We start from the raw sequence: 19,621 nt of genomic DNA, 5'->3' as shown, positions 1-19,621 counted from the left end.
CTCTGTGCGCATTCCTCGATGCCGTGCTTTTCAATCGTGACTCAGAAGGGGTTACTGCTGATCCTTGCTCTAAGACAGTCAGATGACCCTTGATAACATTGTGATCTATGCAACCTCCGTGATAAATCAGCATAAATGACGACTATCGAATATCTACGCACTCATTCGTATTCACGCCCATGGTACCCATACTTGCGTACAAGCAAACAGTTGCCATGACGGGAAAATGGTTTTAAAACGCAGTATCTTTTGCCAGCAAACATGTCACACATGTGCAGAGAAAGAAAACGAGGACTCAGCCAATCTTTCCTACAAAATGTGCCGATCGGCTGAGAGAACGCAATTCTTCCTTCCGTATACATATTCAACTGGATAGTGTAATGTTTCAGCAGAGCGGCCTTTTCTCATTAACATCGGTCATACCGACTCAGCTCTATACGCCATTGCGCGGAAGTTTGTATCGGTGGAGAATTGTAAAATCATTTCCATAAGGGAACCTACCCGTCAAGCCTATAGCTTATTACGTTATTCATAGCATCACTCATGTTAGCGTTATTTAAAACTCCATATTCCGGCATTAAAACAAGATAATATTTAGTTGTCCAAACCTATGGCCTAAACTGAAAAAAAGAGAAACAGGCTCTCTGGCCAAATGGCACATATTATATTGCGGCATGAAAAGGAAAGAAAAATAAAGAGTCTCACCCCGTGCCGCATAGTAAGTAGATAAACCTGAAAGGGCATTTTTTATCAAGTTGTTTTGTGATTTTGGGGGCTCACCTGATCCCTGAAGGTGAAAATCAGAGCGCCAGATGACAGATAGTGAGGTTCGTTTCTTTAAATCTTCTGGCCACCTTGTTCTGTGGCTTATTCAGAGACAGCAATCTAAATAGATAACCAGACCGACCTATCTAACGATGATACGACGAATAATTTTATGTATACAAATGGACGGGACGAGAGTAGAACAAGCAAGTAGGACGAAGACTAAACAATAAATTGTCTATAGTCACCAGTTCGTTGGGTGGAGAAGCCGGTGTAGACGCTCCGGGTGGTCAGAATTTTGCAGGGTCGGTCCAGTAAGGCCTCGGTAAGCCCAGCGGAAGGCTAGGCCACCGGACGGGGCCCAGTAGAGGCAAGAGGCCTCGGGTTGCCTTTCTACAGCCGATGCGTCAGGCCTCCCCGACGTGCCTGGGCTCAGCACGGCGCCGAACGCTCGTGCCAGTGAAGAGCTGGCGCTGTGGCACTCCCGGGCCCGACCACCGTTGCGAGCCTCGTGGACAATAGGAGAACAGGACAGGATACGGCCGGCAGGCCCCAGGTCTGGATCCCCGGGTCAGGCCTGCCAGAAGACTAGCCGCTCCGAGCTCCTTGGACAGCCGATCGGCTCCGCAGCTCGCCTGTTCTCTCCTGCTCGTGCCTCGCGCTCCTCGAGCCAACCTCCACGTTTTCTTCCTCTTCTTTTTCCAAACGTGGTTTTCTTTATTCGTCTTTTATCAAATTATCACATGTTCTTCACACAGATCTCCGCGCCTTCGAAGCGATTTTTCGAATATCTTATATAAAAATCTAATGCCTTTTATATTGAACTCATTTTCCCATTCATATGAAAGTGAGTTCAGTTTTATATTCAGTCCATGATTCGCAGCATCAACTTGCGACGACATTTAAATAGCTTAACATAATGTATTTGTGAGAATTGTATATTTGCGCACTAAATGTTTACAAGGATATAATTATGGTTAATCTGCAAAGCAATTCGCAGCGTAGCGGAAACGACGAGCTCTGTTCAAAAGCATGCACAACTGCGCTGCTCACACGCGGTCACGGGCGAATCTGGCTAGTTGGGAAATCGATCCCGCTCAGTTCGCAGCTTTAACTTTGCAGCAAACCTCTTTTGAGACTGCATTTAGTAACATGTCCACTCATTTTCGATTGAAGCATTGCTTTAGCTGAATTCTTCACTTCAACGTCGGGTAATCTTTCTCCATACGTCTTAATTTGTTGTTATTAATTATATTTTTATTTTAGACAGTAGTCATTCATACGAACTTTCTACCCTTCTATCCGGTGATATATATGTGGGTGGCCTCTTCTGTCGGAATCAACTATCTCCAAATAACCCCTATCGGACAAAATGAGTCACAGAATTTCTGCTTCAGCATCACTCATTGAACCCTGCGGTTGTCCACGTTAAGGCGGGTTTACTGCCAACCATGGCCAAACCAAATAATTCTTGCCGCTCGTGTTCTGTTACTGTTCCAAAATACAGCCGACTATCTCCAGCCGCATACGCTTAATTCTAGTTTTCATGCAATTGCGAAAGGCAACACTAACATATATTATGGTGAGGCTACCCCCAAAAAATATAAAATAATATGCCTTTACAGTAACAGTCGGTTTTTTCTGCGGAGGCTGTACCCAAATGAGCTTGCTTGTAGCGACGTGTCCTCTGGCTTCCTGATTGATCTTGCCTCCCTAAGCGTAGCAAGGTGACTGCCGAACTTAATACGAAGCATAGAAATAGCATATCCTGTGCACATTACAAGCCATGACTCAGAACCGTTCGCACTTAGACGCGGAGGAAACGAAATGACTAGAAACTTGCGAGAGAGGTAGCGTACCTTTACGCTGAGGAAATGACGGAGGATGCCGCTAAAAGTGTTCCGCTCACATATGCTCTTGGGAAAACGACATTCGAAATCTTGGCTGACATAACTAGCACCTGTGTTCAAAGAGCTATAGTGGCGAAGTGAGAAACCTGAAAACATAATTTAAGTAAGACGAAGCAGATTATTATAAGGAAATGTTTGAAGTTGTACAACCAGTCAGCAAAAAGAACGGTCCGTGCTTTTTTTCTATAGAGTGAACGTTACTGAGTGCAAAAGTGGGGCATTTTGTCCGGTGCATAAATTTGACCTTCAGCTTACCCCAAGGTCAACCACAACTTCCAACCCCTAGCAACTGCCAGCGTTGCTTCGCCACTCATGGATGGTGAATCAGGGCTTACAATGCTGCGGATCGGCAGTATCGCAAACGAGAATGGAATCACGTATTACATATTATGCAGCTCTTAAGAAAACCAAATTGGCAAGAAACGACAATAAAAACAAAAAACGCGAGATGCAAAATTATCAGAAGAGAGAGGCTAAAGGCTCGCAGTGAACAAGGAGGGAGTCCGTGAACCAGATCGCGCGAAGCGCATGGTAACGAGCGATGCTTCGTGAGATTAGGTTCAACAGGTTACACCGTTGCTATTTTTATCTCTATCGCGACAAATAACGCAGAACTGCGAATCCTCATAAGCGATACAGGTGCGTACAAAGTGGTATATATAGAGAGAGTAGTCTCCCAACCAACTAGTGGGAAAAGAATATTCGAAACAAAGTGTTCACGTTAGAAGAGGCACATACTCTAGCAATACACCGAGAGAATGGAAACATAAATTCACGTGACATAACCTGTCACGCAGTATAAGGAACTCCTTTCACGATACGAGGTCTGTCACTCCATAAGTCTATCAAGGATTGTATTTCCGCTACAGGAGATTAGAGAGAATGGAGCGCTTATTTTTCGGAGTAAGCGAAAATAGCCCCCGCTGTGGAAACTATAGGCGAGAGACATGAATGCTCCGACTCCGGAAACGCCAATGCTTCAGATGATCGTGAACTAAAGCACCAACATTGTGCTATCAAAAGAGGCATTACAAACTTGTGTACGTAACGACAATTTCACAAAGGAATCAAAGAACAATGGCCGCAGCGCGTTGTGCGTTCGTTCAGTCGAGTTCAATGTAGACACCTGTACCTGTCATACAGTGGAGTTTTGCAAGCAATGGCCTTCACCTAGAGGCTCAAATAGATACTTGCGCGTGGTTGACGGGCTCTCAGGCGTGACCTATGATGCCAGACAATCAGGAGTGGCGTAGCGCGGTAGACATGGAGAGATACAGTTGTCCTGTTATCTCTGTGAGCTAGCCGCTATCAACCAGAAAAAAAAAAGAGCTGAGGGCAAGATAGCGAGTGCACGTGTAATGAGCAGAGTGAGAATACGAAGTTTAGAAATACAGTGGAGACTGCTCTCTCCGGACAAAGAGCCGCTGGAGGTAGAGATGTAGATTAAAGTTTATATGGCTTAACTTCGCAAATCGGCGCAGAATGCTCGGGCACCTTTCTTGTCGCTTTGATTAGAAAACATTTTCCGCCGAACCATGCAGGCCACAAGAATTAAAAGGAGGCACATGCGCCTGTTTCTCGTTTTATGCTGTGTGCCAGAAGGCCCTGGTCCACTGTACCCGAGCCGCGGCGGTCGCCAACGGGCTCTTGTACTAAGGAGCCCACCTAGTGATTGTGATAAGGGGCCCCGGCCACCTTAAGCTTCCTCCCTGCAATAAAGTTTTTCATACAGACAGATAATATAATCTATAATAAACAGAAACTGAAAAGACTTGGGAAGCAGCATAGAACCGGAGCTTCGCTTCTTGATTGTTTAAACTCCATGTTGGCAGCAAAAGTCAAGGAAGCACGGAATAACATTTTTAAACAGGCTTGAAGCATTCATGAGCTCGGACAAAAAAATTCTAGAGAGCACTTTGGACCACTAAAACGCGATGAGGTGAAAGCTAATATAGCGTGATTGATCGCAGCCCTCCAGTACGGAATTTCTATCTCCCTTTCTTCTTTCATTCCCACCTTTCTCCCTGCCTTTACGGCGTGGTACATGTGTCCGCGGAGAATTGTGACCGATACTGCGCACTTGCTATCCTGTAAGTCAATTTAAAACGTCGCTGATTCGTGCTTTACTAACGCCTCCTAAACATCTGGGTCTGCTTCTGTTTGCTGTGTGGTTCGGCGTTCGAGGAAGCGGCAAATGAAAGGCGCCGCACGGACACCTGGATCGGACGTCCGGCAGCGTCAGCTTCATATATGCATGAATGGCCTAGTGACGCCATGACTTGTAACGGTACATCGCGCGCCCCTTGTCGAACACAACCAGGGCTCAAATCCCGGCCTCGGCGGCTGCATTTCGGTGGGGGCGAAACGGAGTGGCGTCCGTGTGCTGTGCGATGTCAGTGCACGTTAAAGAACCCCAGGTGGTCGAAATTTCCGGAGTCCTCCACTACGGCGTCTCTCATAGCCTGAGTCGCTTTGGGACGTTAAACCCCACAAACCAAACCAAACCAGAAAACGAAATGTAAAATATTTTTCTGCCAGCATAGCTCTTAATTGAAACTCTCTTACATGTCTGATTGTCTTTTCAACTGTTTTTTCTTTCATTTTTCAATCATCCTGCGATGAAGTGTATATATCTCTGTGCAGCATATATAGAGTAGAAGTTAAGCATGTGCAGAGTGGAAGTCGGAACTCTGTGGCGTCCCCTTTCTGTATATGCTCCTGTCATACTGCACGTTTCTGAACATATCCTTGGAAACGTGTGCGCGTAAATAGAAGACGCTTGTATCAGTCGAAACAAGATTTAATAAAAAAAACGGCGCTTTGCGAAGTCCCCGTTCAGTTTGTGTTCCTTGTCCTGCTGTGTGCACCTAAGAGAGAGACAGCACGCATAGAAATCCACTTAGAGTTTCCCGCAGCATGAGCATTACTGTTTCATAGAAATAATTCATGATTTAGTAATCGGAACCTGAGACAGATAAATTTATTTGAAGCTGCGCAATGAGCACACGTCTGCAGTTCGTGTAAACCAACGTTGTCAGCTCCCTTTAATTCACCGCTGAGCTTACTGCTTTGCAATCATTTATTGCCTCAGTTGAGATCAACTGACGAGAAAGCTCACTTTCGTAAGCAGCCAACCACGACGGCATTCAGGATAAACCCAGCGAGACCACCAATCAAAATCCACCTCCACATTGGCGATAAAACACTCGATGTCTGCGTCTTCTGGGCTCCATCCGCAGTTGTATAGTCTCCCATGGTATTGAGAACGCTTGTTGTGCTGGTGTTTGCTGTTGTACTCGGCTGATTTGTGGTTGCCTCCGTTGTCGTAGCTGCTATGGTCGTAGCCACTGTTGTCGAAATCCCTGTGGTCGTAGCCACTGTAGTCTTAGCCGCTGTCGTCGTAGCCACTGTGGTTGCATGCCCCGTACTGGTATCCAATCTAGTCGTAGTCGCCGTGGGGGTCACAGGTGCAGACGTGTAATACACCGGCACAATGTTGGACGTCCTGGACTTGAGCCCATCGCTGTTTGTGACTCGAGAAGCAAGGTAGGCTTTCCAGTCGGTGGCGCCGTCTACTCTTGGTGTTGCAAAGGGGCGGGGTAGAGAGATGGTGACTTGATGTTTGGTGCCGGAGGGGAGAGGGTCAAGGTTTCCTTCGACCACATCCTCCTTTGTGATTGCTGTTTGACTCTCAAAAGCAAAGTTCAATTCCCCGGGTGCCGTGCAAGTTCGAATTTCTATAGAAGAAGCTGCAAAAGATAATCAACAGACATTTAGGTAATTTATGTGTAATTTGTGTGATTTTTAGACTAGACATAGTGGCTGTCCAATGCGGCGTAACCAAAGCTTATCGCGTCTGATGACGTCTTCCCTTAATAACAGGTATGCATATTTGAAGTCAAGTTAAGCCAAGTTTTTCTGTTTATATCAAAACGACGTGGGTAGGCCCGGACAAAAAGGAAAAAAGATTTCGCTTGAAGGCAGTGTGTATCCATTTGTGCATTACAAGCACACCGGAAAGGCTGCACAAAATTCTCAATAACCACGTAAGTGTTACTTAGTAGGAACAGCATAAAATTAGCTTATAAACCCGTTAGCCTATACTGTTTACAAGGAGTAGGAGAAAATGAGAGCGGAAAGCAGGGATGTTAACCAGAAAGAATGAATTCCGGTTGGCTACCCTGCTACTGTTTACAAAAAGAAAAAAAAAAATAATGCAGCATATAGTTGCATAAGTGCACAGTCGTTATGTAAATACACAGCACGAAACTGAAACTCTACTTTGGTGGCAACAATACAAAAACAAGGCGCATGCGCATATATGAAAACAAACAATTCCGCACAAGCACAGTCGTAAAGAAATATCATGCAGGCTACTTTCTTCCAGGCATAGTCCTCAACTTAGTATTAGTGTGTGTCATCGTGTGGTGTGAGTGACAAGCAAACACAGCGTTGATCGTCCTTATTGTGTGCAGCAGAAAGGAACGTAGCTTTACAAATAATTTCTATGGGGATATCTAAGGAACTTTGTTTATTAACTGGGGATTTCTAAGCATTTCTCTAGAACACAATTAATAGAATGTTTGTACCTGAATGCTACATAATTCTCGTAGAGTCCTTGACCTGTTAAGATATTGAATCTATTGAATCCAACATATGGTTCCTCGGTGTGCACGCGTTATCAACATTTGCTATATATCGGGCGCTTTCTTTTTCAGGTACATATAGCTTTTTCGAATTGACTTTATTTTAGCTCCTCACACCAAGAAGAAATAATTCAAACGAGGTAAAAATGTGCGTTGTATATTATACACTTTATGGATGGAGGGATAAATGATCAGTATAATAGTATACCAGCACATTTTCACAGGCGACCTATCACCACGTAAACGGTGGTGTCAAAGATCACAGTTTTTAGATTACTGACGCTAGTGTCGCCAGAGTAGGTAGAGAAGATAAATCTAGCTGCACAGATAAATCTAGCATTCTTTTTCTCTTTACTTCTTTCTCTCTTCCATTCTTCTGTTCTTCTGTTCTCTACCATTTCTTCCCGATTCTTTTTTCCGCTCATTCCTTGGTGTTTGTGTGTGTTTTAATTAAACGGTAAATGCGCTCCATTAATAATTCACTTATTTTGACCCTCAATTCTTCCTCTTCCATACGTCCAGCGATTAGCCTGCGCTTTAACAGTATCGAACACAGCTCACACCACGCAGATCAAATGTCTACCTATCAACTGAAATTCGTATAGTTCTTTATCCTGAATGACAACCACTACCTATGATGGAATAAAAATTCACTAACGTTTAAGGGTCTTTTTTAAACCAGGTATCATATTACCAAAAGAAACATCACTTTCAAATGATATTAGCGAAACAAAAAACATACCGTTTTGACAGGACATGGGAGACGAGGACAGGACAGAGCTACAGCTTGTCGTTGTCTCCCTTGCGCTGTCAAAACGCTGCATTTTTGGTTTAACTAATGTCTGTCCAACTGGCTCCACAGTATGCTCTGTTAACTTTCAAATGATGCTTACCATTCCCAGAAGTCATGTGTGCTCCAGGCCACGTCCACGTGAGCGTTACCAATAGAGTGTTGTTTTCGCCTGGCAGTATTGTGACCACTTTGAGGTCCCGGATGTCTGCTGGAGGGACGTGCTCTTCCAGAATTTCTTCCCTCACTTGAAACGATCCTCCTGATGCCACCCTCTGGAAAAGGTCGACTCCTTCTTCGACCGAATAAGTTCCGTCATTCTCTTCGCCACTTGTGTTGGGGACAATGAAGTCGTCCACCATGTGCTCATAGTCCGCATCAAAGTCAGAACCTGCGCGGAATATTTTGTTTCATAGAAAACTTTGATAAGAGACGATAAACGTGTTCCTCAAAATGCGTAGAAAAAAATCAGCAACGACACTTAGGGTAGCCTAAGTATACGAACGGAAAAGCTCACTCGCGAGATTCCTACGCTTCCTCTTGTGGCGATCGCCACAACGTGACCGGTGGCACGATTCCCTCTGCACTCATCCTTCTTCTCTGAGGCGCCCTCTCCACTCTTGCTCTTCCTCTGACGACACCCACTCCCCTCTTCATCCGCTGATAACACCCGCTGCGCTAGGCCACTTGATGTCGCTTGATGTAAACTAGTGGATGCATGCCAATCAGGCAGATAAATTTTATAAGTGCACCGAAATGCTGCACGAAGAAGGGTTTAGTCTTAATTAGATACGGAAGAGGGGAAATGACAAAAAGCGCGACAGAGGCTACAAGGTAGAGGGAAAGGGGACAGGAAAGACCCTGCCACAAAAGTATCTATCTGTTGTGCATGGGGTTGCCCCGCGCTCTGGTTTGGTGTATATGGCGCTGTATGGCAACTGCGACCTGAGCGAGGCACAACAACATTTTTTTTTCTTGTTTCCTGCAGAACCTTCCTGTCCATGCCACTCATGAGACATGTATGGCTTTCACTTTAAAATTGTTGTCCTCCCAAGAAACCTCACGACGGGAGGAATTCCAGAACAAAGCACTCTCCTCACGGAAGTAAACTGCAATAACAACAGGTTCAACAGCCCAACACACCTCTATAACCTTCATTTGTGCATCTTACCTTCACCCCCGCTCTTGGGATGTTTCGCTTCGTTCAGACTCCAAGGGTTACCAGCAGACCATTTGTGACAAGGCGCTTTTTTTCACAAAGCTCGTAACATTCCCCGTGGGGCTAAAACATTGTAACGTAAGATGTACGGTTACGGGATGGTGTGTGTTGCAGAAATTAATTTAACGGGTGTATTTTTAACTTTCTTCACTTGTCCGTCCGTGCGGCCGTCCACACACTGCGAGGAAGTGACTATGTTAGCTGGACCCTCTAAATAAAAAAGCAGGTGAAAATTATTAGGACTCACATCGAATTTCTCATCAAGGCTACTGCGATCAAGTGATATTACTATCTAGCTGAAAATAAAATTGGGTTAAACTTGCCCAGTCGAAAAAAACTACAGCACTGTGTCAAAAATACGACAAAATATCCTGCAGTTCTGTCGTAACCATCAAATTTTTCTGTAGTTCTGTAGTACTTTTCTGTATTTCTGTAGTTTTTCTGTAGTATATTTCTGTTGTCTGTAGTTCTGTAGCACTTTTCGGTTGTAACTACAGATATGTCTGATATTATTACAGCATGTTCTGTTGTCACAACAGGTTTCCCGTCAAAAACCGCACAGAAATTCTGTCGTAACATGAGAAAATTTTCCATAGTTTTTTCCGCCTGGGTGACTACGCAGGAATCCAACCATGCCATTCGGATTGCCAAATGGGCGCGCTATACCCATTAAGACAAGTAGGTTTCTTGCTTTCCACTGAATGAAGGTGGGCCTACTGAATACGGACAGGATAGACCTAGTAGCGCAGTCATGCTCAACTGTTTTGTAAGAATTCCTCCCCCCCCCCCCCCCCCCCCCAAAAAAAAGACACAATATTTGACAAGAATTATATACACTTAGAAATTCGCAATATCCTCGCAAGATGAACAAACTATACTTGAAAATGTTGCTTTCATGCCTTTACTCATCCTCTTACCCCTATGTGCCAAAGAGCCTATGTTGTATAGAGATACGTACATTTACTCACAGCATGACTATTGCTTTGGAACGGGTAGAATGTCTTTGTAACGCGTTTTTTTTTTCTTTTCGATTTCGCTTCAGCGCGTGTTCGTCGCCTCTACATACTGTTCGGTGCCTGCATGCACCACCGATTTATTTCGGGCCCAATAAATATTGATTCATCATCATCTCTTGTTTGCTTCTGCCTGCGCGCACACGTGCTGCAGTGGGCTTGTCTGCATCCTTCGTGTTGCGATAGTTTTTGTTTGTTTGTTCTGGGGGATATGATGTATGCAGCTATGCTGATCCTAACAAGTAGCGTCCTCAGTGCTGGAATACATCAGACGCGTGGCACAATTTGATCGAGCAAAAAAGTAAATGCTTGCGCTGAGGCGTTGATATCAAGCGTGCATAATACTTGCTCATACTTGCTGCCACGTTGGGGCTGACAGGTGGCATACTGAAAATAGTACACAATGGTTTCTTAAGACACAGCTTTCTTTGTGCTGTTGCTTAGACGTGCATGCAATCAAAACAGTAAACGCCGCGCATGCATTTCTGCAGTGTGTCACTCTAATTATAGCAAGAATTAAATTGAATATCGTTTTATTTTTCGACACATGCATACAAAGAATGTCAGTGTTGGGAACACTTGTGCAAGCATTCACAGGCGAATCTTTTTCACAATTCGACACGAAGCATATTCTTGACAAAAACAGGCCATTGTCGTCATCATCATCATCATCATCAGCCTGACTATACCCACTGAGGCCTCTCCCATATTTCTCCAATTAACCCGGTTATGGGCTCCCTGCACGGTGTGGCTACCTGCATCCATTTGACCCCTGCGAATTTCTTAACCTCATCCGCCCACCTAACTTTCTGCCGCCCTTGCCTACAATTTCCTTCCCTTGGAATCCAGTTTGTTACCCTAAGCGACCATCGGTTATCCTCTCGTCGCACTACATGTCCTGCCAATGCCCATTTCTTCTTCCTGATTTCCACTAGAATGTCAGTAACTTGAGTTATTTCTCTGACCCACTCTGCACGCTTCCTGTCTCTTAAAGTTACCCCTATCATATTTCGTTCCATAGCTCAAAACGGGCCAGCCAAGCTGTAATTACGCGTAAGCAACGTGGAGCGTCAGCGGTAACCGCGACAGTGCACGTCCAATGCCTGTTTCCTCACGGCGCCCCGTTAACTTAGTCTTCATTATAGTCTCCTATATAATCCATGCCTGGTCATAAATTGCCAAGATGAAAGGATGCCTACTATCGTGTTTAAGGCCCTGAGGGTAGAAAGGTTTTGCCGGCACGCCCGTGCTTCAGCGAGATAGTAGCTACCTGTGTGCATCGCTACTGACAGTACTTTGTTTAGGGGGTTATATTTCCTACCGAGTTTGCTGGCGTTCCTATACAGTGAAACAGTACGTGCACTGACATTTCGCTACCCTTGTCAGCAATAAAACGCTGCAGCTATAAAATACGCCTGTTTAACGTAGTTAAACGCTTAATCCAACGCAAATAGAAGCATTTGAACCTATTTTTATGGATCCGATTCCTTAATTTCTTCACACAGGCACACGCACTCTCTGCTCGAACAGTGATGTAGACGGCCCCGTAGGAGGTTACAGTGGTAGGGTGCCTCTGACAAAGAACTGTTATATTAACTTTATGTCGTCAACAATCCCCGGTTGCATAATCGACCACTTAATATTTAAGAGTACTTGATCCGCTGCCCTGAATACGTTGTGTGTACGACTAGGCAAGAATGGCATCTTTGTGCACTCACTGTGAAAAAGTGTATTCCACGTTGCTACCTTTGGAGCTACGTGCTCTACAAGGAAAAGGTACGGTCTTCCAGCGCGCATGAAAACGGAATTCGAAGCACGGGTTATAAACAGGCGTGGCTCTAACCTAACAGTCATTCACAACAGTGAAACGTCATATATGTATAATTATTAAGCGCTCGTGCCAAGCGACAGTAGTATGAAATCCCTCTAGTAATGGAGCGGCTCCTTGTGACCGCGTCGTGCGCAGAAACTGAAAGCGGCTACTGCTTTCTCTCCCAACCGAGCATCAGGCTGGCAGGATGGGTATGAGGCCTGGTTGCTAGTGCCCACTCGCTTCGAGCGAAAAAATTAAGTCCTCACTGTGATTAATGAATGAGAGAGTCGGTGAGGAGCTTCTCCGCAAAGAGGCGTGCGCATCGCATCGCAAGAATCGTAAGCTCAGATTGCGAGAGAGGGTAGAAACACAGCGCATAAAACTGGAGATTTAAAGTCTGAGCGCATCAAAGTGAAAACTATCGTCATCGTGGCGAACATTTAGTTGTTGTTTGTTTGTTTTTTGCCAAGCTCTCAACCAGGACTTCTAGATTACAATCTTGAACACCAGTGACGGAGTGAAGGACCGGAAGTATGGGCAATGTAGCAGGCTCTTTACGCACACGAGGCCAAGCACACTTGCACAAAAGCTCCGCTCGGCCAGGTCGCAGGGTAATGCCATCGTGTAGCTCTTCCGTTGCTTCTTCTGCTATTCATTCCGTAAGTGCCGTTAGTTCCGAGATCAAACCGACCGGAGAAGAAAACGTATCACGCCCTTAGAAGTCATTAAATACGTACGGACAGAGTAAAAAACATTAGAGGGTCTCTTACATATCTTAACAGGGCAATGACTATAGTGAACTAGAATGGAATGACTGAAACCTATCCTCCCTCTGCTCTGGTATCACTTGCCTCTCTCTTCGTTTGCATCTTATCAGCGTTCGTTGCAGTGCTATATATAATTATAATTAGTTTGCGGAAAGGAAAGGCACAGTATCTGTCACACTTTCTCCGGCAAGTGTGTTTGGACGGTACATCATCTGTTCTTTTGCGTGGCGTTCCATGGCAAGTGTGGGATTGCAGATGGCAGGAACGCTAGGCAAGAACACATTTCGCAGAATATGACAGGTCTCGCGCATAACTCTCGCGCATGGGATTTCATTCCATGAGCATATAAAGATTTTTTCCTTAAAACGTGGGGTCCTCTTCCACTCGGCGAGTGGGCCTCATCCCGAAACCAGTCATAAGGGTGCAGGTGTTTGTGTGTGTGTGTGTGGGGGGGGGGGGGGGCAATGGGGGAGGGGTCGCCGCTTTGATAGAGTTGACGCAGGCGCCTCAAGCCTGCCTCCACGTACAACATACAAAAATTATCACTTCTCGGCCTTTCGGCTAAGATCAAGTGCAACTACACACAAAGATAATTTATTTTGTACATACATACATACATACAAAAACGCACCTTACTCACAGACCAAAGCACCATACAAACCACTATAGGGTACTTAAACTCAAAAACATGATTTCTCACAGAGAAAAAAAAAACAATAGAAAGGGGGGGTGGGGGGGGTCTAATAAAGTACGACAAGCATCTCAAGTCTGCTTTTCTGTACAACATAAAAGCGTGTGTGCCAGTGCCGCAGAAACCGCGCCTCGCCGTCCGTTTCTAACTGTCTAGACAGAGGGTGCCACATGACGAGACGCAGCCTCTGCAAGGCTAGGTACATTGCGCGGGCGGGAGTGCGGCGCGCCTCAGCGAGGCACCTGTGACGCCACATCACACACAGAAGCACAGTGAACACAAGGCGTTCGAAAGGGTTGCGCCGCGCCGGGGTTCAGCCGCACATTACACATCCGAAACTCAGGAACGAATCGCAATTAAAACTATTATAGAATGCGAAGCTTGCAAGAACGGTACGTTTATTTATATTTAGGAAGTCCACAACAAATATAAAGCAAGGTCACATTTCTTTATGAAATATTAGCATGCATATATAAATAAGCATTTTTAATCTATCACTAGCTCTTTTGGTTGATCCCAAGGCGAAATACTTTTAATGTTTGCACATGAAATAATAAAGCGGAAGCCTGCCAGAGAGTTTCTTAGAGGCCTCCTAATAGGAGAATTGCGAAAACCTACCCTTCCTCTCCCATTATTGTTTGCCTCTTATCGGCATTCACTGCAGTGCTATATACGATTATATTTGGTTTACAGGAAAGGAAAGGCGCCGTATCGGTCACACTGTCTCCGGTGTGTTCGGACCATGTACACCATCGCTCCTGTCCCATGGCGTTCCTTGGCGCATGTTCAAGTGTGACATTGCAGATTGCAGAAACGCTATGCAAGAACTAATCTCGTGTAATCTCGCGGAATATGACAGATCTTGCGCACAACTCTCGCGCACGGGACTTCGTTCCATGAGCCTAGAGCGGCTTTCTCCTTAGAATGCAGGAGGCTCGTGAGATGCATTGCGTTAAATGAACACGTTGAGCCTGCCATGCAGAGCAGGACTTGTCCAGCCGCACAATTATAATTGTCGTAGAGCTCACCAGGCGTTGAAGCAAGCAAAATGGTAGAGCTGGGGACACTCCGACAGCCGGGCCTTCGATCCGCAAGTGTTGTCTTGTCGTGTCCCGACACTTGGGCCGTAACGGAGTATCTCCCTTTTCCGACAAAGCTGGTGAAGTATCCACTGTATGCACCGTCGTTCGCCTGGATGTCTGGATCTGGTGACAATGTGCGAGAACAGAAGTATGAGCTGTATACATGTAAAAACATACAATTAAACACGTTATTAGGTGTCCAGTAAGCTACAAAACCCGACGACATTGTGACACACAGCTGCCTTGTCTCTTCGACTTACCCTTTGTAGCTAAGATGCGGAAATGGGGCACAGTGTCTTAGCTAGATATCAAGAATCAAATATTCGGCATTCTTGTTTGAAATCTCCAGCACACATTCGTCATATAAACTGCACTACTGCCCATGTAGGTACAGTAGGCTAAGTAGGATGTTGAATTTGGAACCGACGGTACAAATAAGCTGAAGTGTAATTACTGAGCAAGTGCTGTAAATCGCGCTACCAAAAATGAGCGTTGGCATGCGAAATTAACCTTTCAAGACTGTGGTGATCACTTGGTTCTTTTTTACGCTCGTTTATATATTCAGTTTATAAAGACGCGCTGCGTATATATCCCAGCAATAGTGCTTGTCATCTAGTGGGAACACTTCGAATGCGTTAAAACTATACAGTCAGTGCTAGGAATGTCAATGTATTTTACGTCGTGCATACTAAAGAAAACAGGGCAACTAAGTATACGAACATATCCGGAATAATTGATTGCCTAATTATGACGCAAAGTTTTGTTATCTCACGGGTGAATCTCATATTTACGTTGGAAACTTGTATGTCTTACTTATTTCTGAGTAACACAGCTACTATTACTGTCGCGATGATTATAATGTGGGCGCTGGGAGTGCGTGCCATCTAACTAAACTCACCCTCTCTCGCCTAGAGAGAGAGAGAAAACCTTTATTACAAGTAGGAATACCGGGCGCGCAGGCCCTTGGGTCCCCGCATGACCCCACTGAAACTCAAGTGTTTATGTCCCTTAGGATCATAACACTGGCAGCCCGGCTGGTGGCGATGGTCTGCACGGCCGGGTCCTCCGAACGCAGCAGGGTCTCCCAGTCCTCCCAGGTATTCAATTCCTCTAGGCCCCGCGGGGTAGGGTCCGCCGGGCAGAGGAAGAGGATGTGGAGGGAAGAGGCAGAGGATTCTGGGCAAAGGGTACAAGCAGAAGTGTGGAAGGAGGGATGGTAGTGAGAATGGGTAAGGGGTGAAGGAAGAGAGTGTTTGCAGTCTGCGCCATAGTGTTGCGTGTTTATTGTCTAGGGAGGGGTGGGGTGGGAGGTAGAGCTGGTGCGAGGCTCTGTAGGCTTGCGTCAGCTCGCTGAACGAGCGCATGCGGTCCTTCGTAAATACCGGATTAGAGGCCACCTGAGCTTAGTTTAAAGAACCTCGAGCTAAAAGGTTGGCAGCCTCGTTTCCGGGATTTCCGGTGTGCGCAGGCACCCATAGCTCCACAAGGCGTGGCGGGGTTGCATCGGGCGAGTCTAGTATGCTAAAAGCAGGGACATGGACTCGGCCTCGCGCAAAATTTAGAATTGCTGTTTCTGAATGTGTTAAAATGTACTTGGCTTCCGTGCGGGTTATGGCTAGTGCAATGGCAGCTTTCTCTGCAGCTTTTGGGGAGGTGTCTGGGGGGAGAGGTAATGGGATGAGAGATGATGAGGAATCCACCCCGGCTGCGGTCGCTTCTTCACCGGAACATGCAATGTCCACCCATACGGCGTCCGACTCACCGCCATAATATCTGTGGAGCGCCTTTGCACGGGCTCTGCGGCGTTGATCATGATAGGATGGATGCATATTGTTTGGGAGTGGCTTTATAAGTAGCCCTTGGTGGATGTGTCGAGGAATGGAGAGAATGGTTGGGTCGTTAGCCGGTATCCTTATTCCAAGGGAGTCTAGGATATACCATCCAGAGGATGTGTGCGTATGATGTATTGGGGCCTGTCGGTGGGCCTCCGCGAGCTCCTCAATCATGTTGTGTGGACCCAGGCCTAGCAATCTTTCTGTGGGTGTGTTGAGGGTAAGATGAAGTGCGACCTTGTATGCCTTGCGGATCAAGGCATCCAAACCGTTTAGGTCATGTTTGGACAGTTGTAGGCAAGGAGTACTGTAAAGCACACGGCTGAGGACGAAGGCATCGATGAGGCGACGAAGGTCGCGCTCCTTCATGCCCCTATGGTGGCCCGAAACTCTGCGGATGATGTGCGGTATCGCGCCTGCAACCTGCCTGATTTTTTTAGGGTGGTGGTGTTTCTCCATTGCTCTGGATGTGTAGGTCCAATACGTGGAGGGTTTCAGCCTCCGGTGCTGGGCTCCCATTCAGTTAAATAGTAATAGGGAAGCGGGGGAATGGCGGTTCTTTGGGCGGATGAGCAGCAGTTCGGACTTATCTGGGGAGTAAGACAGTCTTATGCTCCTTGCGTAATTTTCGGTCTGGGTGGCTGCTTCCTTTAAGGTGTCTTCTATACCGCCGTCACTGCCGTGAGTGGTTTACAGCGTGATGTCGTCGGCATAGAGAGTGTGTTTCAGATGCGGGATGTCTGACAGTTTTCGGACGAGGGTGATTAGGGTGACGTTAACAAAAAGGGAGAAGGAATGGACCCTTGCGGAGTGCCGACAGTTTGAAGCGTGTAGGAGGAGGAAGATCTCTCGCCTATCGCAACGAGCTTTGTATCTTCCCCCCTATCCTACGTATAGATAGGAACTGCAATCAGGTGCCGCTTCAATAGATCCCCCACCAAGGCACTGTGCAGTAAGCACCTGCGCCAGCCCCTGTGACCGCTCTCAGTCAGTGAGTCAGAGAGAGAGAGGGTCTTTAAGTAAAAAAAAAATCGCCGGCGTTACTTACTGGCATGCTACTCTGCCTATAGGAAAGCAAATTCGGCAGTGATCTTTCAGTGCAGTTTCGTGAGACATTATCAATGTATTTAGCTTATTTGTCCGTTTTTCATTGCCAAATTTTTGTTTTTTTTTTTTTTGGCAAAACCTATGACCTACTTACGTATCACTCTATCTTCTTCCAGTATGACTGTTATCTGCACTGACATGCAACATATTGTTTTTCTTGTGCACTCAGCCCCACCGCATAGACTGCTCCCGTTGGCACCAATACTCTTGCAGTCAGCTATTGCCGAAAAGTTAACACCAAATCTGCAAACGCAGCTGGCGAAATTTTATTGCGAAAGGAATACTACGCCAGGTTTCGGCCTGTCGCGTAGTCCGTGGCCGCAGTCAAGAATGACCTTGAACAGCCGCAAAGAAGACGAAGACGAAGAAGACAAACAGGAAGAAGAAGAGGAAAAAGGAGAGGAAGAAGGAGAGGAAGAAGAAGAGGAAGAAGGAGAGGAAGAAGAAGAGGAAGACGAAGAAAAAGAAGAACGCTCGGTCACCCTCAGCTTTACTACGTTGAGAAAACAGTTGATGGAAAGGCCATTGCAACAGCTTGGCCTTAGTTTAAGCAGCCCGACATTGTTATCATTTGGCGCCACCTTCCTTGGGCACAGTCAGAGGTCCGTTTTTACCGCCATGCAAAATTTTCTACTAGACTCAAATCGTTTGCCTTGCTAAATATTTAAACTACACTTGTTTTATAAGTGTAGTCTCAATCTCCCGTGAGTGTTACCACTTTTCATTTTATATTTCACTTATTTCCCGTTTGATTCCTTTCCTCTACCCCTCAAATCATTTTTTTTAATGCAAGTATACTTGCATTGCTACCCAATTCTTGGCCGATCCCCCTCTGTGGGTATGTGCCATAAGTTATTTGGACAACAACAACAAAGCTTTTTCTCCATATTCGGTTCAGCAGCATTCAACCTTTCTCATTTTTTTGTCAATCAGTAGTTTGGCTGTTTCTCCACACGTAAAAAAATCCGTACATTCTGTTAGTTATCTGTTTTCCTCGATATTCCAACCATCTTTTACGATGAGAGCAGTTTTTATTATTACTATTGCTACCATCTTATCTGCCGACAGTGATAGCAGAGACTGCGAAGAATGCAAGAGAGCACAAAGCAAGAAATGCATGACTACACAACATTTTCCCTTCTAAACAAATCAAGGTCCGCTGAACGGTGGTACTCGTTGTGCTTCGGTGATCATCGTGACCGGCACAGACGCTCAATGTAGGTTCTCCCGGTGCACAAGCTATCGAAGGGGCGCCTGAATTAGGTTCCTATCTGTGAACACCTGGCGCAAAATAAGGGCAACGGTAAGGACCTGCTTGGGACGGAGAGAGGGTGGGTGTTTGCCATTAGACGGCGCGGAATAGAGGTCTACCACACACTGCTACGCCATGCAGTATTGTGTTGGCAACAGCAAAAGCTACGAGACTAACGGCTCTTCACCTAAATAGAGCACGTCACGAAGCTTCGGGCTTGTGCTTTTAAGCCCTTTTTTTTCAACCTTTCAATCTACTCTCGTTATGTACGGCCCTGTATTAGAGGCGTCCTGTCTTCAATGTGTCATTTTCAAAATGATACAGCGAAGCCCCGAGAGGAGAAAAGTACTATCCGAAACAAAAGGATTCCTACCCCAACCGTCGTCGTTGAGAGCAACGCCAACTTTGTACGGCGGCTTCGGTCTGCTGACCTCTGCTCTGACATCGGCGTTAAGCACGATCTTCTTTCCCTTCCTGACTTCGGCTAGTATTACGGCTTCATTCGGCTTTTCCACTGATATACTGGCCATGCGGCAGGAGGCACGAATCGGCTCGTCATGTGGATCCGCGGCTTGAGACTTGACTTGGATGTTGACCTCTACTTTGTCAGGACTAGAAGTTAAAACATGAAGCATCCACTTCCCTGCCTGTAAATAAATAAATAAATCAATTAATCAAGCTGTCAGTCAGTAGATCGGTAACTCCGCCACTTTCCCAGTGCATTATTTTTTTTT

At 45.9% G+C, this 19,621-nt stretch overlaps 1 protein-coding gene across 1 annotated transcript in view; it reads right to left on the bottom strand.

Annotated features, from left to right (window-relative positions):
- Nucleotides 1-5,527: 5,527 nt before the first annotated feature.
- LOC146179248 (calcium-activated chloride channel regulator 1-like) overlaps nt 5,528-19,621 on the bottom strand; it is a 28,623-nt gene continuing 14,529 nt past the window's right edge. Inside the window, exons 10-13 of the mRNA XM_084580157.1 lie at nt 19,261-19,534; nt 14,643-14,819; nt 8,215-8,502; nt 5,528-6,424 (exon numbers count right to left, since the gene is read on the bottom strand). Coding sequence (XP_084436283.1) covers nt 5,790-6,424; nt 8,215-8,502; nt 14,643-14,819; nt 19,261-19,534 — 1,374 coding nt within the window. The 3' untranslated portion in view covers nt 5,528-5,789. The remainder of the gene's footprint in view (nt 6,425-8,214; nt 8,503-14,642; nt 14,820-19,260; nt 19,535-19,621) is intronic.

The sequence above is a fragment of the Amblyomma maculatum genome, chromosome 9 (genome assembly GCF_055883805.1).
Source record: "Amblyomma maculatum isolate TAMU_Amacu chromosome 9, ASM5588380v1, whole genome shotgun sequence".
NCBI lineage: Eukaryota > Metazoa > Arthropoda > Arachnida > Ixodida > Ixodidae > Amblyomma > Amblyomma maculatum.
The sequence above is the reverse complement of the archived record's forward strand: the minus strand, read 5'-3'. Positions and strand labels throughout refer to the sequence as shown.